The following is a 15866-nucleotide window of genomic DNA, read 5'->3' as shown; positions in this document are numbered from 1 at the left end:
ACCTATCCCACATGCTGATATTGACCTTTGAATCGGTGAAAAGCACTGATAGAACACACAGGAGATGAGCGGAGGAGGATTTGTGACACTAAATGTGGCAAACGGGCAAAGTTCAGGTTAAAAGGTAGACGTGTTTACAATGGGCAGTAAATGCATATTTAAGCTTTTCCCCATATTGACTGTTATCTGAACAAAGGCACACATCAGAGCAACATGGCAGACAGTTAAACAGCACCCTTTGCTAGTTATGGAAGCTAATTTATAAATGCTGTGTGAGGACTCAAAGTTAGTACCTGGTCAGACTCCGTGACCTGCTGATTTATTCCTGCGCCTCACATTTACCTAATTTGAATCAGAGGTTCTTGCAACTGTACTAAACAACACTTATCATTTATCTTTGACTGTGTGCTCAGTATGAAAAAAGTGTATCTAAAGTATCTAAAAAAGAATCTTGCTGGTATTGGAAGGGAAATGTGGGTATTGCTTCTCTAACTGAATAGTAGCTGCAATAAAGCATTGAAGCTTGCAGTATTAAGTTCCACAGATACTGTGAATAGTAAAGCATTAAATAGATCACACTTGAATGAGAACAAAAACATGCAGCATTACAGCTGGATAACAGCAGCAGGTTCCCACACTGTACAGCAGGCTAATGTCACCTAACAATGTATAAAGAGTAAAAGCAAGTGCTATCTTAGCATTGAGTCAAGAATAAAGATACCAGCAGTACTGTAAGAGTCTAATCAAGAACTTCAGCTCAGACAGCAGTGAACAGCACTGTCCTCCAGGTCAATTAGTAAGACAAACAGGTCAAGATGTTAAATGCATTGTAAGATTCAAAGGGTCATACACGAATACTTGGAAAATAACATCATTCCATAACAGTGTGTATCGTACAGGAAAAGCCGACATACTGGTTGTAACTATATGGTGAAAATACAGAGGACTAACACACTTACCTAGAAACACTATCTACAGATTTTAAATTGAACACAGGCCTAACACTTTTCCCGTATCAATATAGATTCTTTGCAAATGCATCAAAAACAACATCACCCCTCGTGCATATTTAGAACATTTATTCAGCACTTTGTATTTGTTCCACTGGGCAGCAGTTAGCCTCTGAACATAACTCTGCCCATATCACATTTGCTTTCACAAACCTGGAAGGTTTTCTGCCATTTGTCCTTTGTCAGGGCCATTAGATCAGATGGAAAATGCTAGTGAACTGTGATGTGGAATTTTTGGGTACCACACATTCTCAGATTCAGATTTTTGATTATGATTATGGAGGAGGCTTTCTCTCAGTGTAATTCCTGAAATTTTGACAGTTCCTGGGCTTGTAAAGTGTCTTTAGAATATGAGCTCCACCATGCTTTACTGTGGTTTACTAAGATGCTTTACTAAATTGTATTGGTTTTGCCCTTTATTTCAGAAAAGAATTGAATCAATTAAAGGGCCAATTAATAGAAAGAGAAGGTAAGCCCAGCTATCATTCTGTCAACTAATTTGTTAATTAACTAGCAAATACTATGGTGTAAAGAAATTATGAAAATTGTGAAAAAATATCTATCACACAGTAATTTGTCTACCTAGTATCTGTGATGCCATGATAGACACATTCCAGCTCCAAACAAAAGCAAACTCCTCATTCTGTCTGCTGAGAGCTCTATAGGCTGGGAGAGTGTTTCTAAGCGGACTAAAGTCCACGTCTTTCATAACAATTAGCTGCTCTCTGCTCTATCTTATCTCCGAGTACCATTTCAATTTTGCCTGAAGCGACCTGTCAGGTGACACAGACATTAAATAAAGAAAAGCTGGAAAACAGAAATAACAAACACAGAATAATCAGTCTCAGACTGGACCTGTGTCTTACCTGTGAAACATACCGGCGGCAGGTGAAGAAAGCTCACAGGAACAGTCTGCCCTCACCCCTCTGTTGTTGTGTCACTTTAGTCCAGGCTGCCGTCCTCACCGACTCACAAACCGCCCTAACATGCCGGACAACGGCTGAATAAAAACCACATTAGGCGAAGACAGCCAGCATCCGTTCACTGACCCTCTCTGTGAATGGCTACCAGTTCAGGAAATGTCCTGACTGCTGACGGACAATAAAAGACGAAGGCGTTATCCGGCTGCTCTAGCTAGCAGCCGCCATGTTTCGCTGTCTCGCTGTCAAACGTCGTGTTGCGTTCATGGCTCCTCGGAAATTTGGGGTTGGCAACGGTGGACAGATGTTCATCCGTTCATTTCATAAAATAAATTTCAAGTTCTACTTAACCTTTTTGGTAAAATTATTTTTAGTTTATTTTTTTATTTAAATTTATTAATTTCCTTACGATTCAAGAAACGAGTTGGTGCAAAATGTATATCAGTTCCATTTATCTTTGCCATGGTACAGCTCTGCTATCAGCGAGTCAGTATTATGTACCACAGGATGGGCTACTGAGCAACACTAGGAGGTCAGTGCAAGCTAAAACCTATCCTTACGTAATCACTCCAGTGCTGTTTATGTGAGATGTGGCGCCACCCCAAGGCTGAAACATGTTACTAATGCAAAATATACACTCACCAGCCACTTTATTAGGTACACCTGTTAAATTGCTTCTGAACACAAATGTCTAATAAGCCAATCATATGGCAGCAAATGCATTTAATCGTGTAGACATGTTCAGGACAATTTGCTGAAGTTCAAAATGAGCATCAGACAAGGGAAGAAAGGGGATTTGAGTGACTTTGAATGTGGCATGGTTGTTTGTGTCAGATGGGCTGGTTTTTGAACTTCAGAAACTGGTGATCAACTGGATTTTTCACGCATAACCATCGCGAGGACTTACAGAGAATGATCACAGAAAGAGAAAATATCCAATTAGTGGCAGTTGTGTGGACGAAAATACCTAGTTAACGTGAGAGGTCAGAGGAGAATGGGCAGACTAGTTGGAGATGATAGAAAGGCAACAGTAACTCTAATAACCACTTGTTACAACTAGGGAAGGCAGAATATCATCTCTGAATGCACAGCAAGTGGAACCTTGAAGAAGATGGGCTACAACAGCAGAGGACCACACTGGGTGCCACTCCTGTCAGCCAAGAACAAGAAACTGAGGCTACAATTCATACAGGTTCACCAAAATTGGACAATAGAAGATTGAAACAACATTGCCAGGTCTGATGAGTCTCAATTTCAACTGCGACATTCAGATGGTCAGAATTTGGTGTAAACAACATGAAAGCATGAATCCACCAGCCTAGTATCAAAGGTTCAGGCTGCTGCTGCTGGTGGTGTAATGGTGTGGGGGATATCTTCTTGGCACACTTTGAGGCCCTCAGTACCAATTGAGCATCGTTTAAACACCACAGCCTAGCTGAGTATTGTTGCTAACCATGTCCATCCCTTTACGACCACAGCGTACCATCTTCTGATGGCTACTTCCAGCAGGATAATGCACCATGTCTCAAAGCTCAAATCATCTCAAACTGGTTTCTTGAACATGACAATGAGCTCACTGTACTCCAACAGCTTCCACAGTCACCAGATCTCAATCCAATAGAACCTTTAGGATGTGGTGGAACATGGCATCATGGATGTGCAGCTGACAAATCTGCAGCAACTGTGTGATGCTATCATGTCAATATGGACCAAAATCTCCGAGGAATGTTTCCATCACCTTGCTGAAAGTATACCATTAAGAATAAAGGCAGTTCTGAAATCTAAAGGGGGTTCGACCTTTTACTAGCAAGGTGTACCTAATAAAGTGACCAGTGAGTGTATATATGCAGAAATAAATCTTTCTACATTTGTGGTTTTCTACATTTGTTTATTTATCCTCTATTTTTACATTTCTTTGTGTCTGTATTTCTGTGTCTCTGTGTTAGTAAGGCAGGCTAACTTTACTCGAAACATTGTGTGGAGTTGATGGAAGGTAAGCATAGCTAACTTGTCTCATGTAGAGTTAATAGGAATCGTTTGCTACTGTCTGTTGCACCCAACCGACCAATTCTGTTTAGACTGGGATTTGGACCACCTATCCAATGAACATATAGACACAGAAATACAGATATAAATTAAAGATGAAATACAGAAATCACAGGTATAGAAATAAAAAAAATTGCCTTCTATCCATAAAGGAATTGACAAAAAGAAATGTGAAAATAAATTAAAAACATTAACTTCATTCTGAAAAATTTTCAATTTTGTATCCTCCCTACATTTCATCTGAGCAGAACAAACATCCATTTAGTGTTTCAGTGAGGGTTTCTATGTAACAAAGGCTGTTTAGAAAGTCCTTATCTGTTACTTGTAGCTGAAAATTCTCCTCAATGTTAAATGACAATTGATAACAGACACTTCTTGATTTTTTTCTTTAGTATATCTTTACATTTGTGAAAATATGTGGCAGGAAGACAGAGCAATTTGAATGGTTTGTGGTGTTACATTTACTGTACAAAGACAAGTCATATGACACTACAGATCAAATATCACCAAAGATACAACAAGATACTGTAACCATTAATATACCGTAATTTCCGGACTATAAGCTGCTACTTTTTTCTCACGCTGTGGCTTATACAAAGATGCGGCTAATGTATAGATTTTTACGTGCGAGCTTCATGTCATCATTAAGTTTAGCCTCATCACATCAGACCAATAAAATTACCAAACAGGTCACAGTGGACCATTGACACTGTTCGAATTAAATCAAACACACACTAAATTTTTCAGATCAATCATTCTGTGCTTCATGCACACACCCTCATCATGGAAAACACGAAGAAATGCATACAATGCAGCTGTTGCAGGCCAAGCCTGCTCTCCTTTAACTTAGGCAGGTTACGGTGTGTGTGAGAGAGAGAGTATGTGTGTGTGTGTGTGAGTGTGACGTGAGGAGGAGCGCTGCAGCTGTGTGTGTGTTGCAGAGACGAGTGTGGAAACGGAGGCAGAACGAAATGCACCTCGATGATATACAATACAATAAAAAACTTGAAGATAAGTTTTAGTGCTAGCGCGCTTACCTTAGCGCGCTAGCTTAGTGCGTTGGAGTTGGCAGCGTGAACTGACTCAATGTGTTTCACTGCCGTGTTGCAGGCACTGTTCGGGAAGAAAGTATATATTTAATTACAAGTTACATAAAATCTTTCTGTGTAAATATCTCATGTTACATGTTATAACCTGCGGCTTATAGTCAGGTGCGGCTTATATATGCACAAAACTTTTTTCTTTTTAAATTTAGTGGGTGCGGCTTATATTCAGGTGCGCTCAATAGTCCGGAAATTACGGTAATTTATGATTATGAAGTGCATAGATCAATGAAAGGCTGTCAGGGTCACCCGAGCTTCCATATATACAGCTGTTTGATGTTCAATCAGTCAGTTTCCAGTGTAATAAGTCCCTCCGTTCTTCCTGACTACACTCACAGACTGGATGAACTCTCGCAGTCTGTCCTCCCAGTCTTTGCACCAGCTATGGCTCCGCTCCAGGTTCTGGTAACGGGTGGGCAGCTTGTTCAAGGCCAGTACCTCTTCAGGCAGGTCAAAGGTCAGACCCGCCCTCTGCACTGTTGCCTGAAACTTGGCTGGAGATGCTGTTGCAACATAACACCTGCAACCAAAGTCTGGAGATTACTTACAGAGCTGGACATCACACGTTGCATGTCCCTGTCTAATGAAAAAAATGTTTAGAACTGATACAGAGTCACAATTGCCAGTAGCCTAAAACCTCAAATGAATAGACCTGCACTATGCTCAGAACAAGTTCAGGACCATTGTTTCTCACAGAACTGCTTGAGCTCAGCCAGACTCTGAAATAAAGGTTAGTTTGTTTCCATCTTCATGTTTCAGGGTCTGTTGAAATCATTATTGCATCACTGTAACTCCACAATTACTTTGGTTATTATTCCACCAAGGAACACAGTGGACTAATGTGACAATCGCATGTTTGTCTGTCTGTTTGTCTGATTAGATTTTGGCAGTGATGCAGCTTATAGTCTGGATCCACGGATCTGTCAAAGATTTTTGTATCCTTGTGACACAGCAGCACAGTGTCACTGTAACTATGACTACAAGTGAACACTACGTCAGCTGCCTGCTGACGATCATGATTGTGATCCTACTACAAATCCACTGCTGTGGACTTATCAGCACTTATCCGTTGGAAATGATACAAGGAATAATTAATGAAATTGTGAGGGTGTTTCCAAGTCCCATCAATTCCCCGCCACCCGCTACATATTTAGGTCATGCGATCTGGAATCTGTACATAACGTACACATGCACAACACATGTGTGCTCAGCGCAAGGTCATTTTGTTTCTGGGTACATCTATATTAAACGGACACATTCTATGTTGCCGTAATTTGTGATCATCAGTAACTAATAAACAAACAAAGGCGGCACTTCTAAAAAAAAATAAAATTCTGCATTTCTGAAAATGCCGTATGGGGGAATAAACAACCTTGGCCGAGTACTGTGCCCTCCAAGGGCTTTTCTAGTTATAAGTGACAGGAATAATGATTTAAACAAAAAACAGAATCATGCATTAATATGACGGAGTACTCGGATCAGAAAAAGACAGGTTAGTGGTAGAAACAGAGCTCTGCAGTGTATTGAAATCTGATACAGGGGATACCCATAGTAAGTCAGAATTGCCTTTACTTTTGCTTGCTATGTTAACTATTTACTACTCTTCCTCAGGCAAACACTGTTAAGATCTAATGCTTTCATGACATGAGGTCTTAGTTTATGTTTACAATGACATTAATACCTTATTTGACTCATGTTACCTCCTAGTGTCTTTTTAACCTGCCAACTAATGATACCCATATGACCAATCTAGTTGGTTAAAATGTTGTAAATAAAAGCTGAGGGAGTCAGAGTGCAGGTACTGCTTGAAATGCATATTATCCTGCTGACATCAACATTTAGCTCTGAGCACTCATCTAAGTACAGCTGAAAGAGTGAAGAGCCCTTCTTCTTCTGGTCCTTTGCTTTTGTTTAGACTTGTCTCTTAGGTCTTGACAGAGTTAAACATTTTCTGCTTCCTAAACATAAAATTTTCTCTGCTGAAATCATGTTTGGTGCAGTTTCAGATGACATTTTAGACAACTGCAATATGCTTAAGATGATCACAGAATGATCAGTAGAGTGTAAGAGGACCTAAGTCACCCTGTTGGTACCCATTTCTACAACAGAGAAGTCAGAATTAATATGTCAATAATTAGAAAACGGTATGTCTGACCTGTTGACCCCAGGGCTGTGAGGACAGTGGTAGTGATGCCATACAGCCACAGCTGAATGAGGGCAAAGCACATATTCATTTTCATTCCAGCACCTCCTCATGATCTCCAGGATCCCTTCATCAGTCACTGTGCCAGTTGATAGAACCTGCGACAGCTACAAAACAAACAAACCGAAGATTATAGAAGTACTGATGGTAGATGCGTGGTCCTATTATAAACACAGAGGATAAGCAAGTTCGAATAAACACTGTAGGTGCAGTGAATGCTGAATGATTGGTACCAGTTTGCGGTGGTTTTCAGGCAGAGAGTGTCTATGTGAACGTTGAAACTCCTCCATCATGATCTTTACTGAAGCTCCATTTCTGCCGAGTAGCAGCCAGAACACTCGCTCCATGTTGTACGGGTCCTACAGGCCACAAACACAGCAGCATGACACTATTCTGAGAGGAGAAACATATCACTGCAACTTTAAAAGTCCTCTCTAGTCTCTGATTTTTTTCCCACAAAACTCCTTTTGGTGTGTCAGAGGTATATATTCAGAGGTTTACTCCATGAAAAGAATCCTGTCATGCTTTAAAATGGCTAAGATGCAGCTCTACACTGCTGTTTACTTTAGAATGTAAATCTATGAAGTCGGTGCCTCAATGTGTTGGTGGATCGGTCCGTCTGTCCAGCAGCTTGAGTTTCGTCCACAATGAAGAACAACTGACCTGTTATAGAAATTTGAGGTTCTCTTTAGGTTAAAACAAATAGCACGCCTTGCAGCTAGAAAATCCTTAGTTCGCATCCTGGCCTGGACCTGGATCTATCTGCATGGAGTGTTCATATTCTCACTATACATGTGTGGGTTTTCTCCGGGTTCTCTGGCTTCCTCCTACAGTCCAAAAACATGCTGAGGTTAATTGGTTAACTGAAATTGTCTGTAGGTGTGGATGTGAGTGTGACTGTCTCTATATGTAGCGCAGTGATAGACTGGTGACCTGTCCAAAGTGTCCCCTGCCTTCACCCTAAGTTAGCTGGGAAAGACTCCAGTCCCCCTGTGGCCCTAATGAGGATTAAGCGGTGCATAGATAAAGGATGGATGGATAGATTAATACTCAAGACATCAAAACTATGAATGAATGAATACATATGGAATTATGTTGTAAACAAGAAAGTGTTGAACAAATCAGAATAGGTTTTATATTTTATAGTCTTCAAAGGAGCCCCCTTTTGCTTCGCTGACTGCTTTGCACACTCTTGGCATTCTCTCAATAAGCTTCATGAGGTAGTCACCTGAAACGGTTTTCCAACAGTCTTGAAGGAGTTCCCAGAGATGTTGAGCACTTGTTGGCCCTTTGTCTTCACTCTGGAGTCCATCTCATCCCAAACCATCTGGATTGGGTTTAGATCAGGTGACTGTGGAGGCGATGTCATCTGAAGCAGCACGCCATCACTCTCCTTCTTGATCAAATAGACCTTACACAGCCTGGAGGTGTGTTTGGAATCATTGTCCTGTTAAAAAATAAATGATGGTCCAACTAAACGCAAACCGGATGGCGTGGCATCTCGCTGAAGGATGCTGTGGTAGCCATGCTACCAATGCTACCAGTGTGCCTTCAATTTTGAATAAATCACCAACATTGTCATCAGAAAAGCCCCCACCCCCCACCCCACACCATCACACCTCCTCCTCCATGCTTCACGGTGGGAACCATGCATGTAGAGACCATCCATTCACTTTCTCTTGTCTCACAAAGCCATAGCAGGTGGAACTAAAGATTTCCAATTTGGACTGATCAGACCAAAACACAGATTCCCACTGGTCTAATGTCCATTCCTTGTGTTTCTTGGCCCAAACAATCCTTTTCTTCTTGCTGTTCATCCTCAGTAGCGGTTTCTTTGCAGCAGTTGCACCATGAAGGCCTGATTCAGTCTCCTCTGAACAGTTGATGTAGAGATGTGTCAGCTACTTGAACTCTGTGAAGAATTTATGTGGATCTGGGATCTGAGGTGCTGTTAATTTGCATTTTCTGAGGCTGGTGACTCTAATGAACTCATCCTCAGCAGCAGAGTTCCATCCATCCATCCATTCTCTATACACCACTTTATCCTCATTAGGGTCGCGGGGGGTGCTGGAGCCTATCCCAGCTGACTCGGGCGAAGGCAGCTGGGAGCAGCTGGGAGCTCTGCTGCTACCTGGACAGGTAGCAGCAGAGTTGACTCTTGGAATTCCTTTCTTGTGGCAGTCCTTGTGTGAGCCAGTTTCATCACAGCATTTGATGGTTTTTGCGACTACACTGAGGATACATTCAAAGTTCTTGGAATTTTCCAGACTGATTGACCTTCAGTTCTTAAAGTAATGATGGATTGTCATTTCCCTTTGCTTAGCTGACTGGTTTTTGCCATAATATGGATTCTATCAGCTGTCAAGTAGGGCTATCCAGTGTGTACTAACCCTACCTCTGCACAACACAACTGATGGTCTCAAAAACATTAAGAATGCTAGCAACTCCACAAACTAACCTTGACAAGGCACACCTGTGAAGTGAAAACCATTTCAGGTGACTACCTCATGAAGCTGACTGAGAGAATGATAAGAGTGTGCAAAGCAGTAATCAAGGGAAAAGGGGACTACTTTAAAGAATCTACAATATAAAGCATATTCTAGTTTAACACTTCTTTGTTTACAACATAATTCCATCTGTTTATTTCATAGTTTTGATGTCTTCGGTATGTATCTACAATGTAAAAAATAATTAAAACAGATAAAAACCATTGAATGAGAAGGTGTGGCCAAACCTTTAACTGGGTCTGTATGTCTGTCTGTATGCAATTGTTCTATTACAAAACCAGTTACGAATAATTTTAATGAGATGGATCAAGATTTAAGGTAAGGTCCACTATACACAGTCAGACAAAACATGATGTGGTTATCGTTACTGAAAATAAAATGGAGAAAGTCATGTTTTATACCGATATCTTTAACAATCCCTCTGACACGTGTAGTTGTAACTATAGATAGCCATAGCTGCAGTACCTGGATGTCTATAGCAGGGGCCAATGTTTGTGTGACATTAGCTGCCATGGAAAAGTCCCCGGTAGTTACTGTCCTGTGCACTATGTCATTAGAATTCACCATGGCAACCAGTTTCAAGGGCAAGCCCATCTGCTTTACGATGTAGCCAGCTGAGACAGACAGAAAGAACAATAAATGACTAAGAAGCATGTTTCCTGTCAGAGGGACAAAACATTTTAATGACAGACAAATGTATCTTTTCAAGACAGGATTACTCTGATTAAAAAAACAAAACCAAAAAAAATTATTTCCCCACCACCATGACACCATAAACTCTACAGCTCAATGATTAAACAGAATCGTAGAAACCTTCACTTTGTGGATCCTGCTGACAGATCCGTTCAATTAGTGATCTGCCTGATCTAAAGATCTGATAAACCTGCCAGTGACATAAGGCTAGAGCACATCACTAATGTGGGCATGTACCTGACGATTAAGGGCTCTAATTCTCACATGAATCTTGAATTAAATTCCAAATTTAAGCAGTGCAATCAGATCTGGAATGTAATTAAATGAAGTGTGTGTGTGTGTGTGGTCAAGTGCTGGCTATACTTGTGGGGACCAAATGTCCCCACAACTGTAGGAAAACTGAAAACAATGTCACTTGTGGGGACCTCATTTCGGTCCCCACAAGTTTAAACAGTGTTTTCTTGGCCATGTTGTTGTTACTGAAAAAAGTAAAAGTGCAAAAACGTTTCTTTAGGGTTAGGCATTGTTTTGGTCTGGGTTAAGGTTAGGTTTAGGGTAAGGGTTAGGGGTTAGATATGAATGGGAGTCAATGGTAGGTCCCCAAAAAGATAGGAATACACAGTGTGTGTGTGTGTGTGTGTGTGTGTGTGTGTGTGTGTGTGTGTGTGTGTACTTGTTTCTGCTATACCGGTGGGGACTTTGACCTGACTATTTGCTATAAAGGTGGGGACTTGTCTTATGGTGGGGACCTAAAATGAGGTCCCCACGGGTGGCAACACCGTTTTCTTGGCCATATTGTTGTTAATAAAAAAAGTAAAAGTGCAAAAATGTTTGTTTAGGGTTAGGCATTGATTTGGTGATGGTTAAGGTTAGGGTTAGGAGTTAGATATGAATGGGAGTCAATGGTAAGTCCCCACCGGTATAGAAAAACAAACGTGTGTGTGTGTGTGTGTGTGTGTGTGTGTGTGTGTGTGTGTGTGTGTGTGTGTGTGTGTGTGTGTGTGTGTCCATATAACATTTTTCTCCATTAGAAAAGAGCTTCCAGTCCTCTGGGGAGTGCTTTACCCCAAGCTTCACTAAAAAGGGCTCCCTTAGTCGGGGGTTTTGATCCAATCACAACAACATCTTGATATAACACCACTATATTTGCTGTTTAAAGCAGATATGATTGGTTACTTGAAAATAAATGACAGTGACATACAAGCCTTTCCCTGTAATGCTCAGAGGTTTTCTTGAAGTGAATACACACAAAAAGGCAAAGCGCTCTCAGAAAAGATGCTGGATGCAGTGCTTTTTCTCCAGGTGGTGATGTGCAGGCACACACAATGGATAAAAGAATTGAACCCTCAAATCTTTCAGCTGCAGAAAATTATGAGCCACCTATGTTGTAACTGCATTTACAAGATCAAGTCAAAACAGTAAAAAAGGACAATCTTGTCATATTTTGACAGTTTAAAGAGATGCTTAACTTTACAATTCTACAATTCTACAATTTCATTTAGCAGACGCTTTTGTCCAAAGCAACGTACAACACAAGCAAGAACTTTAAAAAAAAAGATTTGCTTTTGCAAATTTTTGACAGACAGACAGACAGATTAAACCCTTATTGATCCTGCAGTGGGGAAATTTACAGTGTAACAGCAGCAAATAGTAGAACAGTGTGAATAAAGAAGAAATAAAATACAATATTTCAGGAAATTTTTGACTATTAAATTTCTATTATATTGTCCTTTAGTATGGAGTAGTTGAAGAGTGACAGGAAATGTTGGGGAGAAAAGATGGAAAATGACAAATCTCAAATCATGTCATGGATCGTGGCCCCTCCTATAGGAACTTTCAGCCCCCATTCATGGGTCACCTCCTCAACCACATGAGCGATCTAGGTGCTCCAATGTTAAGCCTTTAAACTGTCAAAATGTGAAATTATTTTCTGTTTATTCTGTAAATAAGGCAAAGAATACATAAGGTAAATGAGCTATCAGCTGTGTAGAATAGCAGTAATCAACCCACCTGCAATGTTTCCTGCCCCTCCAGTTGGAACCACCACGTCCAGCTCAGGCAGGGCTGCATCAGCGTCAGTCTGCTCCATTCCACTGAGCTCGAGATAAGCATAGATGAAGTGGGCGAGCTGTATCATGACTCTAGAGAAGTTGACTGAGTTGAGGCTCATAAGGCCATGAGACTTCACCAGGTCCTGGTCAGCAAACAGATGGCGCAGAGGCTTGTCTATGTCATCTGAGCTGCCGTCCGCTAACAAAATAAAAACAGACCGTATTTGATTCTAAGAAACTCAATCCATTCATTCATTATCAATTTATCGCTTAGTCCTCATTAGGGTCCCGTGGGCTGGAGTCTATCCCAGCTGACTTAGGGTGAAGGCAGGGGACATCCTGAACAGGTCACCAGTCGATCACTGGGCTACACATAGAGACAAACAATCACACTCACACCTACAGACAATTTAGAGCTACCAATTAATCTCAGCATGTTTTGGACTGTTGGAGGAAGCCAGAGAACCTGGAGAAAGCCCACACATGGACAGGGGGAACATGCAAACTCCATGCAGAAAGATCCCAGGCCGAGACGTGAACCGGGGATCTACTTTCTAAGATAATCTTGAAACTTTAAATTTTTTCTTAGAAAGCAGATCCCCAGCTCCATTTATCTAATCCTATTTATACTTTAAAGTTGAAAGTATAAATAACTTCACATAAAAATGTATAAACAGTCACTATTATATCAGCTTCAACCAATGTACCTGCAAACACATGGATATTATCCTGCACGCAGGAGATCATGTGTCTCTCTTGTACTGGAGTGATGCGTCCTCGGGGGTAAACCACCACCACATCCAACCCAGGGATACCTTTTGCACTCTGGATGGCTGAGCCACCAGTGTCCCCTGATGTACCTGGAGATCAAACCACAAGTGGATCGATTTACATACATGACATTTATTATCAAGTGTAAATAATGTCTATCTGACAGTATGCAAGCACCAAATTTAAATGAATTCTTTGTCTGGGTAGTGCAAATGTCCAGTAAATGCAAAAATAATTAGATGCAAAAGTGAGAAGGGTTATCACATTCAGCCTCACACAGTATTTACAGATACAATGTGCTGCTGTTTTTTCCCTCAGCTCTTGTCTGTAGCATGAAGCTAGTTAAAAATACACTGTCAAAAAAAAAGTTGCACACACTAATATTTCATTGGACCGCTTTTGGCTCTGAGAATGACACACATTTACTGTGGCATGGTTTTAATAAGCTTCTGCAAAGTCACAGCATTTATTTCTGTCCAGAGATGCATTAATTATATATATACTGATGACAGCAGAGTCGGACCGCTGCACAAAGTCTTCTCCAGCACATCCTAAAGATTCTCAATGGGGCTGAGGTCTGGACTCTGGAGGCCAATCCGAGTGTGAAAATGATGTCTCATGCTCCCTGAACCACACATTCACAATGTGAGACCCATGAATCCTGGCATCTTGGAACATGCCCATGCCATCAGAAATGAAAAATTCCACTGATGGGAAGACTTGGCCATTCAGTATATTTAGGTAGTCAGCTGACCTCATTCTTTGGGCACATAACATTGCTGAACCTGACCAACCCCAGATCATAACACTGCCTCCACAGACTTGTACGATAGGCACTAGCCATGGTGAGTGCATCACTTCATCTGCCTCTCTTCTTACCCTGATGCACCCATCACTTTGGAAGAGGGTAAATCTGGATGCATCAAACCACATTTGTTGATTGAAAATGATGGTTCACCACCACTTAAACATGGTTGTTTAACAAATGAGATGCTACTCACTGTACAAGCTTGGGTTAAATAAGCTGCTCTCAGTCAAAACATATTCATCACTGTAGTAATTATCCAATGGAATGCTCTTACCTATTTGCTTAGTTAAATCCAAGTGGCAACTTTTTTTTTTAGACAGGCAGTGTATTAGGCCAGGGATTGTAAGAATTCAATTAAAGACATCAAATTATGGAGGTTGTCATGTTGTACCCTCTGCTCCACGATTTTGGGAGAGGTTGGTGGAACTTTTTCCTAAAACTTAAGAGAGAGACGAGACGTGCGTCCTTTCTCCATTTTGTTTTATTCAAAAAAGCACAGAGCTAAAACAGTGCAGGCAGGAACACAACTCCAGACCAAAGCAATCGATCATGTATCATCAACCTCTAAATCATTTGTAAATATGTAGTTTCTATATCTTTAGTACAGTTTTACCATTTTAAATGTAACAATCATGTAAACGAAATAATTATGGATAATAGATCCTTTTTAACTTGTTTTTAACTGATAATTGACTCATCATAAACTCTGCTTTCAGCTTTTAAACCTGTGTATAATACACTTTTAATACCTTAACCATTTCTAATCTTTTCTAAATCGATTTTTTAACCTGTCACATACTCCCCCTCAAAATAGATGTTGTCCCCAACATCAGGACACATGAATTCCTGGGTATAATACCACTATCAAAGTGCAAAATACTAGTTAAGTGCATATTCAAACTCACTCATTTGCAAATGTTTACAGACTGGAACTCTTTTCATACATCCTGTTTCTTTGAGTAAAAGCTCATGCACAGTCTCAAGTGTAAAGTGTCCATTTCAAAAGTAAATGCATATTTCGTATACTGGTATGAACCAAATTTTTTCCTTTTCCTTCAAGTCACCATTGTCTCACCATAAACACAGTTTGAATGACGTTATGACTTCTAATTAAATCTTTCAGCGCGAGTCTAATGAAACCACATTTACTCAAATTCAGCTAGATATGTGATTACCCATATCAATATTGTGCATAGAACTCTGGGAAAGAATAAGGATGAACATAGTAGACCCATGGCATTCTCTGATCTGGATAATAAGGTAAAGTCTGAATGTTATAACATGCAGGTGTACCCAGTTTATCATAAGTGAAAACTTTTGGCTTTCTGGATTCACGTCTTGGTCTCAGAGTCACTTCTTCATTAGAATCACAGTAGGCAGGAGAAACAGGTGGGCGAGGAGAAGGAAGGCTCACCTCCACAGGCTGGTCTTCTACCTGATCAACATCATCCTCTGGCTGGTTAACATCTGCAGCTTCAGGCCCGCACTCCAGCAACACCTCTTCAGGTTGGTTTTCCTCCTGGTGAGTCGGTTCTGTGGTCCTTTCAGGCTGTGGTGAATCGGGCCGAGTGTTTAGGCGGCGTAGCACTGGATAACACTCGTCATCGTCGTCGTTCTCATCTGAGTGGATCTCTGGCGCCTCAGCTGATCTAGTAAAAGTCCTTTTCTTTGGACGAGGCTGCAAAGAAGTCTCTAAGGGCAAATGGTCACATGGCAGAAGAAGGTTACGATGTAAAGTTCTGGATCTGCCCTTG

The 15866-nt window shown here is 40.9% G+C and overlaps 2 protein-coding genes and 1 long non-coding RNA gene across 10 annotated transcripts in view; all 3 read right to left on the bottom strand.

The window, feature by feature from the left end:
- Window positions 1-3111, bottom strand: part of dqx1 (DEAQ box RNA-dependent ATPase 1) — a 34201-nt gene extending 31090 nt beyond the window's left edge. The window contains exon 1 of one of the 2 annotated variants that reach the window (XM_022218125.2): window positions 1890-3111. The gene's annotated coding sequence lies outside the window, so the exon portion shown is untranslated. Of the gene's footprint in view, window positions 1-1876 lie in introns of both variants that reach the window. The other variant, XM_022218124.2, reaches the window with a different exon arrangement.
- LOC127530785 (uncharacterized) overlaps window positions 1-15866 on the bottom strand; it is a 186643-nt gene that overhangs the window by 131264 nt on the left and 39513 nt on the right. The window lies entirely within an intron of this gene.
- The window catches only part of thnsl2 (threonine synthase-like 2), a 46021-nt gene continuing 33952 nt past the window's right edge, over window positions 3798-15866 (bottom strand). For all 4 annotated transcript variants that reach the window (XM_022218120.2, XM_022218121.2, XM_051938238.1 and 1 more), the window contains 6 exons: window positions 13241-13393; window positions 12493-12732; window positions 10255-10403; window positions 7516-7641; window positions 7235-7389; window positions 3798-5599 (listed from right to left, as the gene is read on the bottom strand). In XM_022218120.2, coding sequence (XP_022073812.1) covers window positions 5368-5599; window positions 7235-7389; window positions 7516-7641; window positions 10255-10403; window positions 12493-12732; window positions 13241-13393 — 1055 coding nt within the window. In that variant the 3' untranslated portion in view covers window positions 3798-5367. The remainder of the gene's footprint in view (window positions 5600-7234; window positions 7390-7515; window positions 7642-10254; window positions 10404-12492; window positions 12733-13240; window positions 13394-15866) is intronic.

The sequence above is a fragment of the Acanthochromis polyacanthus genome, chromosome 18 (genome assembly GCF_021347895.1).
Source record: "Acanthochromis polyacanthus isolate Apoly-LR-REF ecotype Palm Island chromosome 18, KAUST_Apoly_ChrSc, whole genome shotgun sequence".
In the NCBI taxonomy this organism is placed as follows: domain Eukaryota; kingdom Metazoa; phylum Chordata; class Actinopteri; family Pomacentridae; genus Acanthochromis; species Acanthochromis polyacanthus.
The sequence above is the reverse complement of the archived record's forward strand: the minus strand, read 5'-3'. Positions and strand labels throughout refer to the sequence as shown.